The sequence below is a fragment of the Zeus faber genome (genome assembly GCF_960531495.2).
Source record: "Zeus faber genome assembly, chromosome: 8".
Taxonomy (NCBI): domain Eukaryota; kingdom Metazoa; phylum Chordata; class Actinopteri; order Zeiformes; family Zeidae; genus Zeus; species Zeus faber.
In genome coordinates, this window is record NC_137195.1 from 12,843,414 (window position 1) to 12,861,173 (window position 17,760).

Consider the following 17,760-nt stretch of genomic DNA (forward strand, 5'->3'; position numbering starts at 1 on the left):
TTTATAAGCCAATATGTTATTTGTTGTGTTAATATGAATGAATAGACGTGTCAAGATATAAATTCATCTTTGAACGTGTAAATAGATTTGAGAAGCTACAATGATTTGATCATTTTTGACGAGCTCATGATTGTACAGCAGAGCCATCTACCCGTGTGTTTCAGGAGGCTCGGCACCAGGTCTCTGTGTTTTAAGCATTTGCCCACATTTATACAGTGTCTGATCTTTAAAATCCTCTCATGTGAGTCCTGGCGGCTTCGGGTGTAGAACCTGAGATCAGGAACCATTTCCATGCTGAAAAAGGACAAAAGGTGCATATGATATTACTCATAAATACAAACTTTCATCGGCTTAGGGGGACGGGGGGTCCGCAAATATAGTTGATTAAAGGAGCGGGTCCGGTCCGGCTCTTTCCTTTATAACCTAAAATGTTCCCCATAGATTTAAATAATCATTCAGCACAACACAACACTCAACACATTGACTATGTGATGTGTGAGTCCAGTTATATAACTCTAAACTACTTGATGTCTCTTCCGGCCTGGACTGCAACAGAATAAAGTTTGTCGAACGCGTGAGGTCGTTTGACGACTTTGGCCGTCAAACAAGTTCAGCGTTATTTCACAGGGGTCGCAGCGGGAAGGTTCAACGCTCACCACTGCATCGATGTCTCTGTCGGCGATATTGTGGCGCAGACGCTCCCAGAAGCCGAGCCTCTGGCTCTCGTCCCGAGGCCAGTCCAGGTAGGTCCTGCTCCGAGCCAGCTTAGCCAGCCTACGCCGCGCCCACAACATCACAAGGCAGAGTGTCAACGCCACGCACACCAAATCCCCGTCCCCATGTTGCGCCGCCTGTGCATCGCCCACTGCGTCTCGGAGCTCACCTGTGGAAGGCGGAGAGCTCGAAGGGGGAGATGTGCTCCAGGAAGATGAGGATGACGCGGTGGCTCTGCTCGGAGAGCAGGCGGTGCGTGGCCATCCTCATCTCCAGGTCGCACCAGTCACTGTGCAGGAAGTGTCGGCTCAGCACGCACACCGTCCTCCTGCTGCGGTGGATGCTCGCCGCGATGTTGTCCACGATGCCCTTCCCCACCTGCAGGGAGCACACGTCATCGTGTGATGTTAAAACCGGGTTTCTTGGGGGGTTTTTTGCATTCGCTTATAAAGGGAGGATAGAGATCCTTATGGGATGGATGTACAGCAGAGTACAGTGGGGGAGAGGGACAGCTCAGTGAGAGTGGGGTCCAGTCCTATGATGTTCGGTGTTTGTCGAGGACATGGTTGCCCCACAGTGCACGTTGACAGACATTTCCACAGCAAAAAAAACCCAAAACAAAACCCCACATGTGGAAGAAACACATGAAAGGAAAAAAAAACAAAAAAAACAAAAAAACCCAGCAGAATCAGAAACAATGCACACATCCATCCCATCACCTCCGGACGGAGGCTGATTTCACCCAAGCCGCCACCGCCGCCACCGCCGCTCTCTACTCCTGACCTCTCGCCGCCATCTTTGATACAGATGAGGATGAAAGGGCGTTTGTGTCCGTTCACGTCTCTGGGGGGGGGGGGGGGGGTCTCTGAATCACGTAACGGGCTGATACCAGGCTCACATGTGAGACGCGGCTCAGGACAGTGGAGTCGTTTGTTTTACGCCTGTCCATTCAAACAAACCCTGCGGAGGCGGCTTGTGTGCGCGGGCGTGGAATCTGAGCCTTCAAACGGAGCGAGGCAAGAATTTCTATTAATAATTTCATTCTATTCTATTATGCTATTCTATTTCTGTGTATTTCTATGGCGGTGTCTGGGTCGATGGACATCATGCTGCGAAGATGATTTGAGAATCGATGGACATATTACAATGTGTTTCTCAATATAAAAAAAAAAATCATCCATCTGAAGCTTTTTTTTTTTTGTTCATTTGATGTTTATTTTTCCCCATGTGGCGCTCCCCGCTGAAAAAAAACGCGATACTGTAGGTTTTTTTTTTTCAGAAATAACTGATTTTGGCATTACATGTTTAAAATGTCTTTCCGTTGATAAAACAGTGCTTGACAAAAAGTGAGTTATCCGAGCCCCCTCACCGTGAAATAAAAACCATCTCACTCCCCTTCACACTCTTTCCGCCTGCAGCCTGGTGATGACTATTGATCGGCTCGGCGATCGAAACAAATCTTCCGCCTCAAAACGTTTGCTTGAGTGTATCAGTATCAGCGCTGGTTAGTTCCCTAGTGGTTCTATACTACACATCCATTTTGAGGGGGAACACGGGAATTGAAATAAGCTCGGGTGGCCTTTAACCCATATTCTTTTTTTTTTCATTATTTTTTTTTTTTTACTCGTACCGCCCTTCGTCTTTCAACGACATTGCCATTTCATGAGTTGGGTTCCGATTGTTTGGTTTTTTTTCAAGTGCGTGCGTGTGCGTGTCACCTCAAAGTCTCTGTGGTGCAGACAGAGTCGGAGCCGCGGCGCCCCCTGCTGCTCCAGCCTGGGCCTCATCTCCCCCATCACCCAGGCCTCGTCGCGACTGCTGAACGACACGAAGGCGTCGAAGAGGGCCTCCCCGTCCTCCTCCTCCTCCTCTTCTATCCCCTCTCCCCCTCTTCGCCCGCCCCTCTTTTTCCTCCACCACCTCCGGCCCAGCCGTCGCTCCGCCCACCCGCGCACGCGGAAGAAGAGGACGGTGAAGGGCCAGCGCAGGAAATGGTATCCCAGGGAGGAGCATATGAGCAGGGAGGACGCCATGGCCGTGGAGATGTAGAGGAGGAAGTCCACATCGGTCTGGCAGATGCGCTCCATGATGGAGAGGAAATTGAGTTTCTGGTAGTGCCAAACACACTGCTGGTGCTGCAGGGACAAGACCTGGAACACACGTCAGACCATCAGGTAACGGCGCAACGCGGGAATCAAACACTGACGTTGTGAGGGAGCTGACGCCGACCTGCACGCGCGGCGAGCGTTCGGCCCATTCCAGGAGCCATTCGTTGGAGCAGTCGCAGCGCAGGTCCAGGCGGTCGAAGACCACGGCCGACAGGTTGACCAGCGGCTGGAACACGCCCTCCGACAGAAATAGAGGGTTCTCGCTGTAGAGACGCAGCAGACGCAGAGACGCCAGATCCTGAAACATAGTCTGGTTGGAGGAAATAATGAGCCACTACGTCAAATGCGAGAAGTGAAATAATTTTTGTGAAATAAGGCTCTGATTTTTGACAATGAATCCCGACAGTCCGCGGAAGGTGAAAACCGGCGACGAGCGACCAGCAAACACCGTAGAAGCGGAACGGAGAGTACGGTACCTTGGTCAGGAAAGAGAGTTTGCAGTTTACTAGAATCAGGCTCCTGAGCTGGGTGAGGTTCCTGAAGATCATGCCGTGGTGCGTGCGGTTGGAGAAGTTCAGGTTGACCAGTTTGAGCCTCTTCAGTTCCCGCAGCTGATTGATTGGATCGTAGCTGATTTCCACTTTGTCCGGATCGGCCCAGTACTCAAAGGACTCGAGATTTGGAAAGTAGGGAGCCAGGAATTCTCGTGACTTGCACGTGAACGGTGTACCTTTCTTTTCCTGTATTTCAGAGGGAAGGAGTCGGATTTTGGACCGTGGCTCGTCGTGCCGTATAATACACAGTTCGACAAAAAAAATGTAACGGAACAGAGCAATACCTGGCCCCTCACGATCAGCTCCTGCACCTTGGGATAGAGATTGTTGTTGCAGTCGTGTGCGTTGATGTAGTCTCCTCTGATCTCCATCGACACCTGACTCTCGGGTGGGCGAATTTTGCCCACGTGCAAGTTTGTTCCTGGGCCAACATTGAGGAGGAATCTCTGGAGCTTAGGCGGGTAGCCATAAAACACAAGGCTGAAGTAGAATTGATAAATTATATCGATCTGGCCCAGGGATAAATCTCGGAGCTGGTGCTGGTTCCTAAACACGCCCTCTTCAATTCCATCATGGTCAATCCTGTTTCCATCCAGGGCCAGCACCTGATCAGCGCACAACAGACCATCAAAGCCTTGTTATAATATACTTATACAATCATGCATGCACACACACCTAAATACCAATACCAATCAATACCTCCAGCAAGGACAGCTCCTCAAAGTCATGAGTTCCCAGCTTAGTGAGGTGGTTATTGGTCAGTTGGAGGAGACGTAGCCTGGACAGCCCATGGAAGGCTCTGGGAGCCAGAGAAGCAATACGATTGTCACTGAGGTCCAGTTCTTCGAGGAGAGGCATGCAAGCAAACTGAAAAAGACAGCAAAGTGTTATGTTTATGCGTATTTTTTTTAACTCTCGGCTGGATAAATAGTAAAAAGCACAATTTTTTTTTTTAAATAAATAAATAAATAAATGAAGGACAACACCATTAAAGGTCCTCAAGACCGCAAATAAGGAACCCCCGAATAATACTCTTTTAGGGGAATTGGCCAATATTTAAAAAAAATAATCAAAACCAAAGGCCTGATTCTACTTCTGTGGGCAGGATCTGTTGGCACCTGTTCAGCTTCAATTACAGTCAGGTGGTTCAGAGACAGGAAGAGGGATGTCAGGTTCCATTGAGCCCCTCTCCCCGCAGCACAGAACGAGGCATTTCTGAGCTGAGCCAGCTCAATCTCCAGAGACTGGATCCCCAGCGATTGGGTCCAGAAGTCCTGCTCGATGTCTTGGAGCGTGTCTTGGTTCAATAACAGTTCCCTCAGACTATTTCCACACCTTGAAAAAACAGGTTGGAAATATTATTACGGAAGATGCATTACACCTCCCGTTACCTGGAATAACCCGAAGGGCACACTTAAAAGTATACTATTGATCAATTAAACGTGTTCATGAAAAATTGAGGTTATACGTCATTTCTAAATGTTTGCCTGTTGCAATTCCGTGAGTGAGACCTTTAACCTACCTACTCATTCCCAGGGTGTTGAAGTCTCTCACATTGATCCTGGTCATCGTTAAGGACCCTATTTCCAGTTGAGCCACTAAAGTACACATCTCGGTCAGGGTTAGGGTTAAGACGTCACCATAACTCATAACATTGAGTGTTGCCAATTTCGCAATGCCGGATTCGCTTAACTGGCCCACCCGAGGGGTCAAAAAACTTAGCTTCAAGCTTGACAGGTTCTGGAACACAGACAGGGAGTCGCGTTCCACAATCTGGATTGGGTTGTTGGACAGGTGCAACACCTGGATTCTGGAAAGGACTTCTGTTGGCCAGGCTTTAGCTCCTGCCCTAGGATATATAGGACAGGTAAAGGATGACTTTATTATTTTATGTGGAAAAACGAAACAATGTAGTACACTTGAATCAACGGTACAAGCAGCGAAGTAATCGAGCAGTCCATCCAGATGACCCATACCCGGTGACACAGCCCCTGTTTCGAATAACTTCCAGCTGGTTCAAAGAGAGACTTAGATTCCGGAGGTCCTTCATCTCTGGGGTGAGGAGACAAAACACTTCCGCCAGGTCCTTAGCCCCCGCCTGGTCGACAACCACCTTCCTCAGCCTCACCAAGGGAACCAGCAGGGTTGGTGGGACAACAGAGACACACACCCCTTTCAGGGTGAGTGACTCGAGGCTAACCAAACTTTTGAAAAGCCCCAACTCCAAGGTGCAGTTGACACATTTCGGGCTGTTTGGTGTGACGTCAATGATGAGGAAACGCAGGTTGGACAAGCCCGAGAAGGCACCTGAAGACACCTTCAGAAAAGATACACAGAATTTAAGTGGGGTTTTTTTTGTTTTATTGAGTCGAATTACGCTTTTGTTTTAGTAGAGAGGCTGTTTTTATGCCAAACTCAGAAGTTTACAGCAATTTGTGCAAGATTTTCATTACTCAAGTACGCTATCGCCCTAAAATAGCCCACGTAGTACCTTGGCCAGTTCACCCTCTAAGCGTAGCATCTCCAGAGAGGGGAAGCGAGAGAAGGAAGCAGGGGGGATGAAGTCATCGGACAGACGGATGCACAGGGTCCGAGTGTTAGGGTACACCTCCCTCAGGGCCAAACTTCAGATGGACATTAAAATAACCAGTATTCAATTTGTTGAAACAATGTGACTTCAACCTCCTCGTCAATGTATATTAGTTTGGATCAGTAGAAATGTGTTGATGGAACTTTGCAGCGATGGTGTTAAATTCCCACGTGTATTTATCTGTAAAAGCTTGGTGCCGGAAAATGAGCTCACCTTAGATCGGTGACATCAGCACAAGTAGAGTAGGGGCCGAGGCCGGGCATAAGGGAGCAAATAACACTGCTTCCAATGTCCTTCTGAACATAGCTGTCCTCTTCGAACCATTTACAAAACCGTCTGATCCGAGCCTTCGCACCGCCACCAAACTGGCATATGACCAGCAGTGCACTAACACACAGTTTGATACACCACATCAAACCCCACGAGTTACAGCCCATGATGAGAGCTGCACCTGTGTAAAGGACAAGGGAAATAAATGACTGCGTTCCTAATAACACTTAGGATATAAAGCATACTGGAAATGGTGTTTTGCCTCAGACTTTTAGCACCATCCTTCATAATTTAATTCAAATTTGATGTTGCAACAAAAAGCTATTCTATAAACAAAAATGTCACTTACTTTTGAATGTCCGTTAACCACTGATGCTTGAAAATACTGCTAAATGCGGTTCAGATGAAGTATAAAAGAGGAACTGAAATCAATATGCTAATCAAAAGAAATGTTTTCATGCAGGAGTAAAATAACCATGGGTAAATAAAGTATAAAAAGATCACAAGCACACAGATGACAAAATGTTTTTTCCCCCTCACAGCAGGGGAACGCTAGTTTTATTAATTATATGCCCAAATAAAACATTTAACATAAAACATTTTCTATGCTGCCAGGAGCCCTAACAAGTATTTCTGCATTGATGCCCATTCAGATACAATCTTTATGCTGCTGGACTTTAAATTACAACTCTGTCAAGTAATCTTGCCATAAAAGAACTGGAAATTTGACTTCCTTGACAAAAATATTTAAGTGCAGAAGCACACTTGATGTACCGTAAGAAAGCGCTGAACTTATCATAATGAATGAAAGACATTTAGTGTAAACCAAGAGCGAAATGACAGATGTGCAAGACGTTGCTTTTTATATTCCACTATATTATTGTGTTATCTTATTTCTTGGGTTGTGGGTGAAAATAGGGTTAGTTTTCAGAATTGACCGTATACCACAATACAATCTGAAATGCTACGCTAAAGATAAGCAAAATTGCACAGCTTGTCTTGACCTTTCAATGTCATTCTACTGACAAAGAATTAAAGATAACACGACAGATGACCAGACACACACCTAAAATAAACAACTACATTAACACTTCCCCAGGACAGATGGTTGGATTTTTGACCCAGACATTTGACTACCAAATATGGCTTGCGACAGTGTTAAGACAGAAGGAGCGTGTCCCCCCCCCCCCCCCCCCCCCCTCATATGTTCTGCGTCCGCGAGGAACCCGGGAAACGTCTGAAACATTGTCAAGACGATGCTCAGGCTTTGAATACAACATTCAACTTCTGCTACCATCTCTTCTTCAAGGCTCTTTCCCCTGATATTATCACCTGCATTTACAAGGTCAATCAATCACCCCAGCAACATGTGCCTGCTAAGGTGGTATGCACCTTGTGTACCGGTACATGTGCATTTCTCTCGGTCAGAATGACGTCTGAAGGGATGTACTATTCATATCAGGCTGCCGAGAGAAAACCTGGACGAGACCAAAAGAGACGACGGCAGAACCTTTATAAGACATAAAACATGATACATGTATGTGCCCTTAAGTGCATAATGTGTATGGTCCATCGTGAAATGTTCCCTTGAATATCTCCACTTATCGATTACTCCGTCTATTCTTCATTTCAAGGCCAATTTCATTCTTCATAGAATCAGCCACGTCCTCTTCCGCTCTCCTTCTTCAATTCCCCTTTCTTTCCTTCTGCAATTTCTGGTGCCGGCCTCTGCGCTGAAAACCGCTTCACTACCTCTCCCTCAAACTTCTCCATTTCTTCCTCTATCGCATCTTCCTCACCCTCGCCATCGCCGTCGCCGTCGCCCTCGTCATCACTATCGCCCTCCACCATGTCTTCCAAAATGTCTGCCACGTCCTCCGCGAAATCTCGGAAACTCATTCGGTCGTGGGCAAACACCCCGTCCATGAAGAACTCGGTGACTAGGCGGGTGAGCTCCTCCGCCTTGGAGGGGTCCGCCCCCGCCTCTGCTGCCCTGGCCAGGTAGCCTTGGAGGACGTCCTGGAACTCTGACAGGTGGACAGGAAGCAGCCCCTCGGCCTGGGCACAGGTCTCCACGGTGACACAGTGGTGCGGTGGGACTCGGTTCTGCTGGACCCTCTCCCTCTGGTGAACCCAGTAGTCCGGGTGGTCCGGGGAGGGTTTCCTCCCGGCTGGGCCCTGCCAGTGATGGTCGTTGCGGCTGCCGCTGGCATGGCGGCGGTGCTCAGGTTTCTTATGTTTGTGTTCCTCTCTGTAGGGGCTTTCTTTGTCCTTCTTCCAATCCCCGTGATTTCTTTCCTCTCTCCGACCTTCTCTCTTCCACCCAGCGTCTTCGGATCGCTCCTTCTTCCCCCCGGTCTTCCTCTCCTCTCTTCCCGGCCGTTCTCTGCCCAGGTCTTTGCAGCCTTTACTCTTCTGCCCGCTGCTTTTCTTCCACTCTTTCTCGGAGCCATCCTTTATCTCCTCTTTCCATTCTTTTCCGCCTTCCTTGTAGCGCTCCTTCCCTTTCTTCCACTTCACCTCTGGCTCCCATTCCTCCTTGCCCCTTTGCCACTTCGCATGCTCTTTCCTTCCCTTTCCGTCCTTCTTCTCGTCCTTATCTTTCCGTTCTCCATCACTCAATCGCTCGCTCTGCCCTTCATTCAATTCCGTTTCCTCATTCCAGTGCTTTCTTTCGTTCTTTCCCTTCCATTCCTTTTGACCTTCCCTGTCCTTCCACGGCTTCCCATCGTCCCCTCTGCTCGCCTTTTCTCTTTTCCAGTCTTCCTTCTTTTCTCCCTTTTGCCTCCATCCTTTAACATCCTTGCCTTTCCCCTGGTCATGTTCAGGCTTTTTCACCTCCTTCCCTTCCCAATAAGTATCACCCCCGCCCGTAGGCTCCTTTTTCTGTGCTTCTTTGCACTCCATTTTATTCCTGTCTTTCCACTCCTCTCCCACGTCGTATTTCTCCTTTTTGAACTCTCTCTTTTTCTCCACTTTCACGCCCTCGCCAGGTTTCTTGGCCTGCTTCTCAGTGCTTCCAGCCACAGCCGGCATGCTGTCTCCTCCTTGGCCGGCGGTGGGCGTTTCAGTGGGAGTCACAGGCGGCGGAGAGGCTTCATTGACTGATGGAGGAAAGGAACAGTCAGTCAGTACATTATAAAGATCTCAACGGGAAAATCATAAAAATAAAAAAAGTCAAAAGAAACCACCCGGCCCCTTCCTTCCTATCTAACCCCTGCCTCCTACACCCATCATTCCTGGGTACCTGCGGAGAGTTTAAGCCCAGCCACGGCACTTCTCAGAGTTTCTAGTTCTTTCTGGAGCGCGGGGACAGACTCCAGCTCCCTCTTCATCCTCTCGTTTTCTTTCTGAAGGACGGGGAGAGACGCCATCTCTTTCTTCAGCCTACCATTTTCTCTCTCCATCTCCTCTCTACGCCGCAGCTCATTGGCTCCCTCGGCCGCCTGTCCCTTGGCCACTTTTAGCTCTTCTTGGTGTGCCTGATTTAAAACAGAACACAAAAGAATCCTGTGAGAATAGCGCGCGCACACACACGCACACACGCACGCGCGCACACACACACACACACACACACACACACACACACACACACACAGCCTACCTTAAGATGGGCTTGTAACACATCAATCTGTTGTTTTTCTTTAGCTAACTTATTTAGAAGTTCTGTACTTTCAGTATCTACGGGTGCTTGAGGACCATCTGGATTCAGCCATTCCTACAAACACAAGACACACAACACTGTACGAGGGCCCAAACTCCAATTATTGGAATCACAACTTAGTGGTGATTGCCTTTAGGAGCATTAGCCTCATGAATAAGCTGGGAAAAAAAGGCTTAAACTGCTTACCACAGCTTATATTCTCAAAATGTATGGGATTATACTCACATTTGCTAGGAGCTTTAAATAAAAATATCTACCAAATGGTATGTCTTGATTCTAACGATTAACATGAAAGAAAAAAAAACCATGAATAGAGTAAATGACTTCAGACTGACCTGTTTTATAGGTCCCTCTGTGTCTTTCAGTTCCCTTGGACCATAGTCACTTTCTGCAAATGATTTTATATCAATGAATAATAAAGAAAGATTAACCTCCCTGTGCATCATTATAAAGCAAATTACATGACCATAACCTCTAAAGACACAAAACACAGAAAACATTAAAATTGCACATTCTGAAATAAACACTGGCAATGTGTAACCAACAAAGAAGCCCTTTCATCAAACAGAGACAAGCAAATAGGACAACTTTTTCAGGGAGAAGTAAAAGGAAAATAGTATGTTTAAACCTAAACCCTATTTTCTACCACTGGGACCCAAGCTGAGTGATTGGCATCAGGATATTTTAAATTAATCCAGTATTGAGAGAATAGCTTCTGCTGGGGTGATCGCAATTTGCGCCCACATTCTTCAGCGACCCGATTGTGCCGTTGTGCAGCAGTCACTCGGGTTGACTCCCAATGATTGACTCCCTGAAAAAAGAAAGGCCGAGGCTAAAATAAAAAAAAAAAAGTGTTCCTTTACGGGAAGAACAAAAGCGTCAATACTAAGTTCATATGAAATCTGAAATAAAAAAAGCATGCAGTGCACAAGCAAGCACAAGCAAGTGACAGTGCAGTGCACACCCACATATACGCAGCCTACCCTCATCCAGGTCCATGAAGACACCTGTAGGCATAATACACCTCGGTCTGAGAGCACACCTCAACTAGCCCACTGCTTGTCTGTCACGTTTTTATTGCCTTTGAATGAACCCTAAATGTATTAAAAAAATAACACCGCCTCCACCTGATTTAAAGTACTTGTGGTGATGCCTACCTGAGAAGAAGATGGTGCCAAGACCTAACAGAATAACCGCTCCCAGGATGCACTTGTTTACCGAGAACCCGCTGTCATCAGCCCGCTGAGGCGGCTGGAATTCCTCTTCCCCTTCATCTTCCTCCTCCCTCCTTCCGATTCGCTCCAGTGCTGCTAGGAGGGACCTCCTCCTCCTCCTCACTTCTGCCTCCCCCACATCTTCTATCCCTTCCTCCCCTATTTTTGGATCTGCGGGGGTGAGGGTTACAGGCAGAACAGCGGTGGTAAGAATGGGCGGGTTGACTTCATTCACGTTTTCTCACATTCTCTTTTTTCAAACCAGAGCTGTAGCACTTTGTTGAGTGTGACTGTGCTTGAGCTGTCGGAAATGATGTAAGACAGCACGGTTGGTAGCTGGCTTCACGGCCCAATGACTACAAACTCTTAAGAAATGTGTCTCCGTCCATTCTGGGATATGTTCTACCCATCCATCTGCTTTGCTCCAGTGGCTCTCCATATTTCCCCACCATGCACAAATCAATGCAATAATTGCTTCTGAAATGATTCATCTCTCAGGTGCTCAGAATATTCTCAGGTCTAAACTTTTACTAGTTGCTTTCTACCGCTGGGATGAAGTGGTGCTATTTTCGGATGAAGTGCGCTCTTTGTTCGCTCCCTTCGAGGCCAATTTACTGGCGCTGAATGTGACCCAGCTCTAAATTTTCTCTGTCACATCATGCTCCTGTCCAGATCACAACCATGATCTCCGCAGAAAGATCTCCTGCCCCAGATACTGAACAGGTGCGCTATCAGCTGGTCCGTCACATGCAATTCAAATACTGAGGTAATACTGAGTCACTGAGTTCATTCAGGGTTTTTTCTGCAATCGTATGTGTCTCCTTCAGACACATGACTGTAGAAAAATCCATGGAGTGGAGGGGAAAAAAAGACACAAATGGCTAAATTTATAAAACCAAAGTTACAAGTTGAACAAACAACTTTTCAAAAACTCCCTCGTGAATGGAAGGTACAGTTGCAAGGTACAGTATATGACATGTATAAATGTGTCATCAAGGTAAGGTATGTTTTTGTTCTTATCATTGTGATTTCTACAGCTGGTAACTTTTTGTCCTCTCACCTGACCGTCTCCCAGAGTCAGAGTCCCTCTGAGACTGCTCAGACTCCTCGTCTACTGGTCCAGGTCCCTCCTCATCAAGGGATTGCCCTGGTCCTTCTTGTGAAAATCTTTCTGCCTCCTCGGTCATCTCCACACTTCTCAGGGTCTCGGTGGTCAGCTGTGCACCTGGCGGCTCGTCAGGGGAGGGGCTTATGTGGGTGTAGGAGTCAGAAAAAGAGTCTGGGTCGGGGCCAGACTCCACGGGACCCTCCGGCAGCCCTTCCGATTGGCTATGCATGTCTCCATCATCGAATGAGCGAGACACAACATCTAACGCGGAGGGAGGGGTGGCATCACCAGCTTGGGTTGGGGTGATGTCTGGGTTTTGGGCAAAGCCAGCACTAGTGCCTCCACTTAACGCTGTCATACTTTCTCCGGATGTCTGCAAAGCAGTAGTTCACAAAATGAATTATTATTCAGTGTATCAATACAGATAGATGGATCCGAGAAGCAGAAAATTATGTGATTTGGGGTACAAATGGGGCTCTTCTTGACCTGTTGGTTCTTCGCTGCAGACTGGCTCCCCTCGCCGAGCTGGGTATCTGTGCTACAGCCTGTCAACATGGAGGGGACAGATGTAGAACAGCCAGGGGACTGTGAAATTCCGTGTGCGTGTGTGTTTCGTAAAACCTGTGTTCTCAGAGGTGGATGTGCCGTTGTCTTCATGGCGCTCTGTACCTTCTGCCAGAGGCCTCAGGTTTTCAGCTTGAGTCTCCTTAGACAAATAGACACACATGTACACAACACAAAGTAACGTGACTAGTAGTCATGCAGTGTCGACAGATTTAGGCCTATGGCTTTTTGAGATGTTCTGGTGGGCAGAATAAAGCAAACTAACACATACTTAAACAACAACCTTTGACCGAGTCTCACTGGAGAAGACACTGAATAAACAGACGGCTTAAGAAACAAGTCTATATCAGTACTTGACTATTCTTGTGTGTGCTTATATTTTCCAGTCATACAAGAAACTATTATATGAATTTATCGACTATTTGTTTGAAGGAATTTATTGAAAATATTTTGGCTGGCAAGATTTCTGTCTTCCCAACATTTCCCCTATACAGGTGAAAAAAAAATCTGGTTATTACTTTTAACTTGTTGGGTAAGATCGGGGCTGAGTAAGAAATATCAAGAAATGAACTAATAACGACAGTTCCTCATATCACCTTTTTTTCAAGCCTGATCACAGAAACCCATTTCATACTCAAGTGACCTAGAAAAAGAAATTAATTGGGACAAGTAGTCTCCTTTTTTAATAACAATGACTTCTCATTTAGGGCACTCATAGCACACATTATGCATTCCCTCTTCAGGGTCAAAGTGATACATTTTGATAAAAGCGCATGGATGCTGAAAGACTTCGTACATTCTGTGTAAGGATGGTCCAGCTGTTGCTGTTGGCACCGGCGCTGTCAGACATGGCCCTCTAGTGGGGGTCTCAGACTTCTGCAACATAATAAAAAACGAACAAAAAAAACAAAACAAAACATTGACGTCTTCCATGTTACCTTGAAGGGAACGCCACACTCTGCAAAGTGAAGATAAATGGCAACTGCAAGCCTCCATGTGTTTATATTCTCTGGTACAATTTGTGCTCACTGATTTTCAATACACTTGCGAGGATGGTGAGATGGAAACGGCGGCCTTTGTTACTGTACATTTTTATGTAAATGGTACATTCTGATCTAAACATGCCAAGGAGGCAGCATTGTTCAAAGGCCCTTCACTGGTCTACCATCAGGCGGAAACTGTCCTTTCTCTGCTACACAAGGGAATTTACATCCGCTGTTTACATATACATACAATTTGAATAGATCCCTAAACCAGTTGGCCTCGCCCTCTCAGCTAATAAAAGGACTGACTGTAAGGTACACATTTATCTGTTATAGTGTGCGTGCATGCATGTGCACAGGAAATTCATGTCTCCGGGAGCATTGAGTTCTTCATTAGTAGTTTGGGTGTGATGCGTGCTATTTGGTCACCCTGCCTTTTGACTGGTATAGACATGCTTCGGCCGGAACAAGGGTAACCAAGGCCGGGGGCCACATGAGAAATCACGAGCAGAATGAAGTGTGCATTTCAAAGACACACTGAGAACGGCCTTGTAAACTGATGGCTACAAAAGCAGTCTTTCTTAATCGTAAAGGCGAATCTACCAACAGCGGTAGATTTTGTAGTTAAACATGTTTACTGCGTCCTAGCTCTTTGGCTCGGGAAGCCCCGTTCTGTCCTAGATCACAACAGGAGAGACACAGTAACTGAGAGACCAGCGGCCCTTCCGAACAAAGCCCTTCTCCTAATAAGCTAAGAGGGAAGAAGTGAGCATTTTACTTCAATATTCACTTTCCCACCCTTCTATTTGGACTGTACCCAGTTAAAAGTAGTTGAACTAGGAGGTAGTCGGTGTTAGTATAACACTGTAAGTATTAACACTGACTACTCTCTCTGCGTAATGAAACACTCCGTATCCTAAAGTCAATTCTCTCCCAGTGCTATTTAGGTTTTCCGATGAGCTTCCTCCCAGGAGCCTCCAGAATGTAGCCCCGGGCCCAGGGAGCATATAGTGGAATGGCTTAAATAGATACCAGCTAAATATAGCGGTGATAAGATTGACTGGAGAGAGTTAAACAGACGGCGCAGCGTGTGTCTCCTGAGGGCAGCACAAACGCATTCTCAGGGCGGCTGCCGTGTCCCAGGGAGGTTTCTGGAAATGCGCCGCGAAGGAGCCCCGCATCCAAGCGCCGCAACAAGGATCATTTCCAAAAGCCGCGATCCATGGGAGAGGAGCCATTCCTGTCTGAATCTGGAGAGAACAAGGACATCTCACAGACGCTGACAGTCAGCCGCACTTCCACGCGTGTTTGGAACGTGCTTGGTTGTCCGACGCAGTTCTTTGGCATTTAAAAAAAGAAAAACAAACAAAAACGAAACGCAACAGTCCGTTCGGAAGCGGTTGAAATTGGGAGGCTTATCTTTACGCCAGAGTCTGGGAAGAGAGAGAGAGAGAGAGAGAGAGAGAGAGAAAAGAAATGACCAAACATGGTCAGAGCTGAAAACCTTAAAAAAAACAAAAAAAAAAAAAAAAAAGGCCTTTCCGATGGAAAGCCAGGACCATGCTGGTACAAACTTCGACACACCACCCCCAACCAAACACCGCTCATATACGCACTGCTATTACCTGTATCGCGGGAACCCGTCGGTTTTCCACCGAATCGTTTATGGGTCGATTTGAAACACGGTTTCGTGACGATGACGTCCCCAAAGTTAAGTAGACAGGACGAGACAGGCGCAGACTGTTACAGACTCTTAATGAAGTTGAAGTTCAGGCTCATGCATCCATAACACCTCCACCCTTCACCATTTAAACTACCAGGAAGCACAACAACGCAGTCTAAACAACGCGACCAATGTTTACCCCCCCCCCAGACACTTGGAAGGGTTGCGCTGTGTGTGCTGGGACTTACCGCGTCCAGTGGTTTGAATGTGACCCCGGCGGCGGCGGCGTCTGTTTGTTTGTTTGTTTGTTTGTTTGGTTGTTTTTTCCTTAATGAAACCTCTTCATAAACTCACAACCTGGAGAACGTTCCCACCTCTTCCTTCTCCATGGTGCGCGCGTCTGAGCCGCCCGTCGTCCGGAGGCGGGGGCCGGGCGGCTGTGGCCCCGCCCGCTCGGCCAATCGCAACGCGGCGAACGGGGCGGGGCCCCCACCACGGCTTTGATTGACAGGCCCAGGTGAAGCGGCGTAGGCCGGCGGCGTGGCTCCAAAAATGATTGCGGCAGCTAAAACGTCCCCCTTGTTTCATGTGCAAGACATTAGAAGGATGCACAGCGATGACTGCTTCCGGTCCGAGCTTCGCTGTATCTATAGCAGAGGCGGGCGCGGAACTTCGGACGGGGTCATATCTAACCATAAAAATCCTCTCTGGTTGGGGGGGGGGGTCAAAGGTCAGGTTGGCGGGGGCGGTCAAGGGTCTCAAACGTGTATCGGATTGAGGGTCCTTCGTGCGAAAAAGTCACACCAGAGTCACCGGCATAGGGTACATGTAAAGTACATTGTCTCATTTCTTATAACTAGAATTTGGCTGTTAGCCGCCCGATGACGTGCCGATATTATAGATGTGACATCCAGCGGTGACAAACCCAAACTATAATTGAACAGGAAATGTTTGCACGTCTATTTTGAATCAAACGTGTTAGTTAGACGCTCGCCTCGCTCAAGTGTCTTCCACCTGGGTATTTCCGAAATACAAGTTTAGCCTCTCTCTCTTTTTTATTTTTTTTTATTTTTTTACTCTGATTCCTAAAGTCCACACTCCTCTCAACATGAATCAAATGAATCAAATAAACACCATTTCAGACTCTGCAATGTTCTTCAGATGTTTCTTTTTTTTAAATTTTATTTTGTAACGACACCACATCACTGCGTTCTTTTTCCCCCCCGTCGGCATCGCTAAGGAGCGAGTGTTTGAATCCACGCGGGTCTCAGAGGAACTGGGTTTCACACAGGAAACTCAGAACCACGCCTCCCACACTCGACCTCCACCGCGGCACCTGAAAACACAACATGCAGAACAGCTGTTTCCAGGGAAACCCCAGAGCAGCGACAGGGAGAGGGAGATTACGTATCAAGCGCGGTAATCCATACAATCACACTCATTCGCCTTCTTTTTCGACCACTTCCGAGCCGTTGTCACTGTTTTCTTCAATCGCCAGCCGCCGTTTACTCACCGGTGCCATTGGTTGGGCCAAATCCTCCACCGTGCCTGGTGAAACTGAAGCATATCATCCTGGATAGGAAACGTACAATAAAATAAGCAATGGAGTAAAAAGGGGGCGGGGGGAATCATTGGATCTAAGCTCCTGGTTCTCTTCAGTCTAATATCTCCTTGATGCACCAGCAGCAGAGCAGAAAGTAAAGACACTCCTTCACAGACTGGATGAACCCGTAGGTGATGTTTCCCCCCAGGAAGTTCTTGCCCCGTCCAAGGCCCATGGCCATGTCGCGCAGGTTTTGCCCCAGGGAGGAGGAGGGCATGGCCTGGGGGAGAGGACGCTGTGGGTGCATGGCTCCGAGCGCAATGGAGGGAGGGAGGGAGAAAACCCAGGAGGCGATGATGATCGTGGTGAACGAGCGGGCGGCAGAGGAGGAGGAGGAGGAGGCGGCGGCAAACCAGGGGCGACGTGGGACTTGAAAGTCGATGAACAATGACCAGGACGGGGTTCGGTCGGCGGTCTGCCCGGGGCTGCTGCCGCCGCTCGCTTCCCCTTGACCTTCTATACGCACGGTGGACCGCCTACATTCACATTTTGACGTTTCTCCACTCTTCCCTGCTTTGAAAAACTCTCTCTCTCAAAAAAAATACCTCGCTCACTGATGAGGGCCTTGTTTACGTTTACTGTTCCCCCTCTATTCTCCGGCGCTTTGCTTTTGGAATCAGCCGCCCCCACCCCACCCCACCCCACCCCCCCAACTATACAAGCTTCACCTCGGCACAAACCGGACGGTTCCAGCAGTTCTGAATTAAGCCTCACCACAGCCTGCG

General features: G+C 47.7%; 3 protein-coding genes across 5 annotated transcripts; all 3 read right to left on the minus strand.

Annotated features, from left to right (window-relative positions):
* On the minus strand, positions 1 to 6,403 carry LOC307233410 (toll-like receptor 11; the record flags this gene model as incomplete). Its single annotated transcript, XM_080004741.1, has 12 exons — positions 1 to 294; positions 657 to 774; positions 884 to 1,092; positions 2,433 to 2,864; positions 2,944 to 3,132; positions 3,299 to 3,562; positions 3,661 to 3,981; positions 4,076 to 4,243; positions 4,513 to 4,711; positions 5,353 to 5,693; positions 5,868 to 6,000; positions 6,180 to 6,403. The coding sequence occupies 12 exons, from the start codon at positions 6,401 to 6,403 to the stop codon at positions 277 to 279; spliced, it is 2,616 nt and encodes an 871-aa protein (XP_079860867.1). The 3' UTR covers positions 1 to 276.
* Positions 6,404 to 6,660: 257 nt separating this feature from the next.
* On the minus strand, positions 6,661 to 15,823 carry pbxip1b (pre-B-cell leukemia homeobox interacting protein 1b). 3 transcript variants are annotated; one of them, XM_080006199.1, is made up of 11 exons: positions 15,681 to 15,823; positions 13,583 to 13,662; positions 12,844 to 12,928; positions 12,709 to 12,767; positions 12,175 to 12,595; positions 11,058 to 11,285; positions 10,884 to 10,907; positions 10,236 to 10,288; positions 9,841 to 9,954; positions 9,628 to 9,718; positions 6,661 to 9,340 (listed from the first exon to the last, which is right to left on the minus strand). In XM_080006199.1, exons 2-11 carry the CDS (start codon positions 13,634 to 13,636, stop codon positions 7,893 to 7,895), a joined length of 2,577 nt encoding a protein of 858 aa, XP_079862325.1. In that variant the 5' UTR covers positions 13,637 to 13,662; positions 15,681 to 15,823; the 3' UTR covers positions 6,661 to 7,892. The 3 variants fall into 3 exon arrangements, with proteins under 3 accessions (XP_079862325.1, XP_079862323.1, XP_079862324.1); XM_080006197.1 differs by having other exon boundaries at positions 6,663 to 9,340; positions 9,484 to 9,718; XM_080006198.1 differs by lacking the exon at positions 10,884 to 10,907 and having other exon boundaries at positions 6,663 to 9,340; positions 9,484 to 9,718.
* Positions 15,824 to 17,087: 1,264 nt separating this feature from the next.
* Positions 17,088 to 17,282, minus strand: lenep (lens epithelial protein; the record flags this gene model as incomplete). Its single annotated transcript, XM_080005026.1, has 1 exon — positions 17,088 to 17,282. One exon carries the CDS (start codon positions 17,280 to 17,282, stop codon positions 17,088 to 17,090), a length of 195 nt encoding a protein of 64 aa, XP_079861152.1.
* Positions 17,283 to 17,760: the final 478 nt, after the last annotated feature.

Excerpts from the sequence above, each read along its gene's own strand:
- pbxip1b (XM_080006197.1), bottom strand. The coding sequence starts at position 13,636 with ATGTCTGACAGCGCCGGTGCCAACAGCAACAGCTGGACCATCCTTACA. Across the intron at positions 12,596-12,708 it reads CTGCAGCGAAGAACCAACAG|ACATCCGGAGAAAGTATGAC; the intron begins GTCAAGAAGAGC and ends ACTGCTTTGCAG. Across the intron at positions 10,908-11,057 it reads TGGCACCATCTTCTTCTCAG|GTGTCTTCATGGACCTGGAT; the intron begins GTAGGCATCACC and ends TTATGCCTACAG.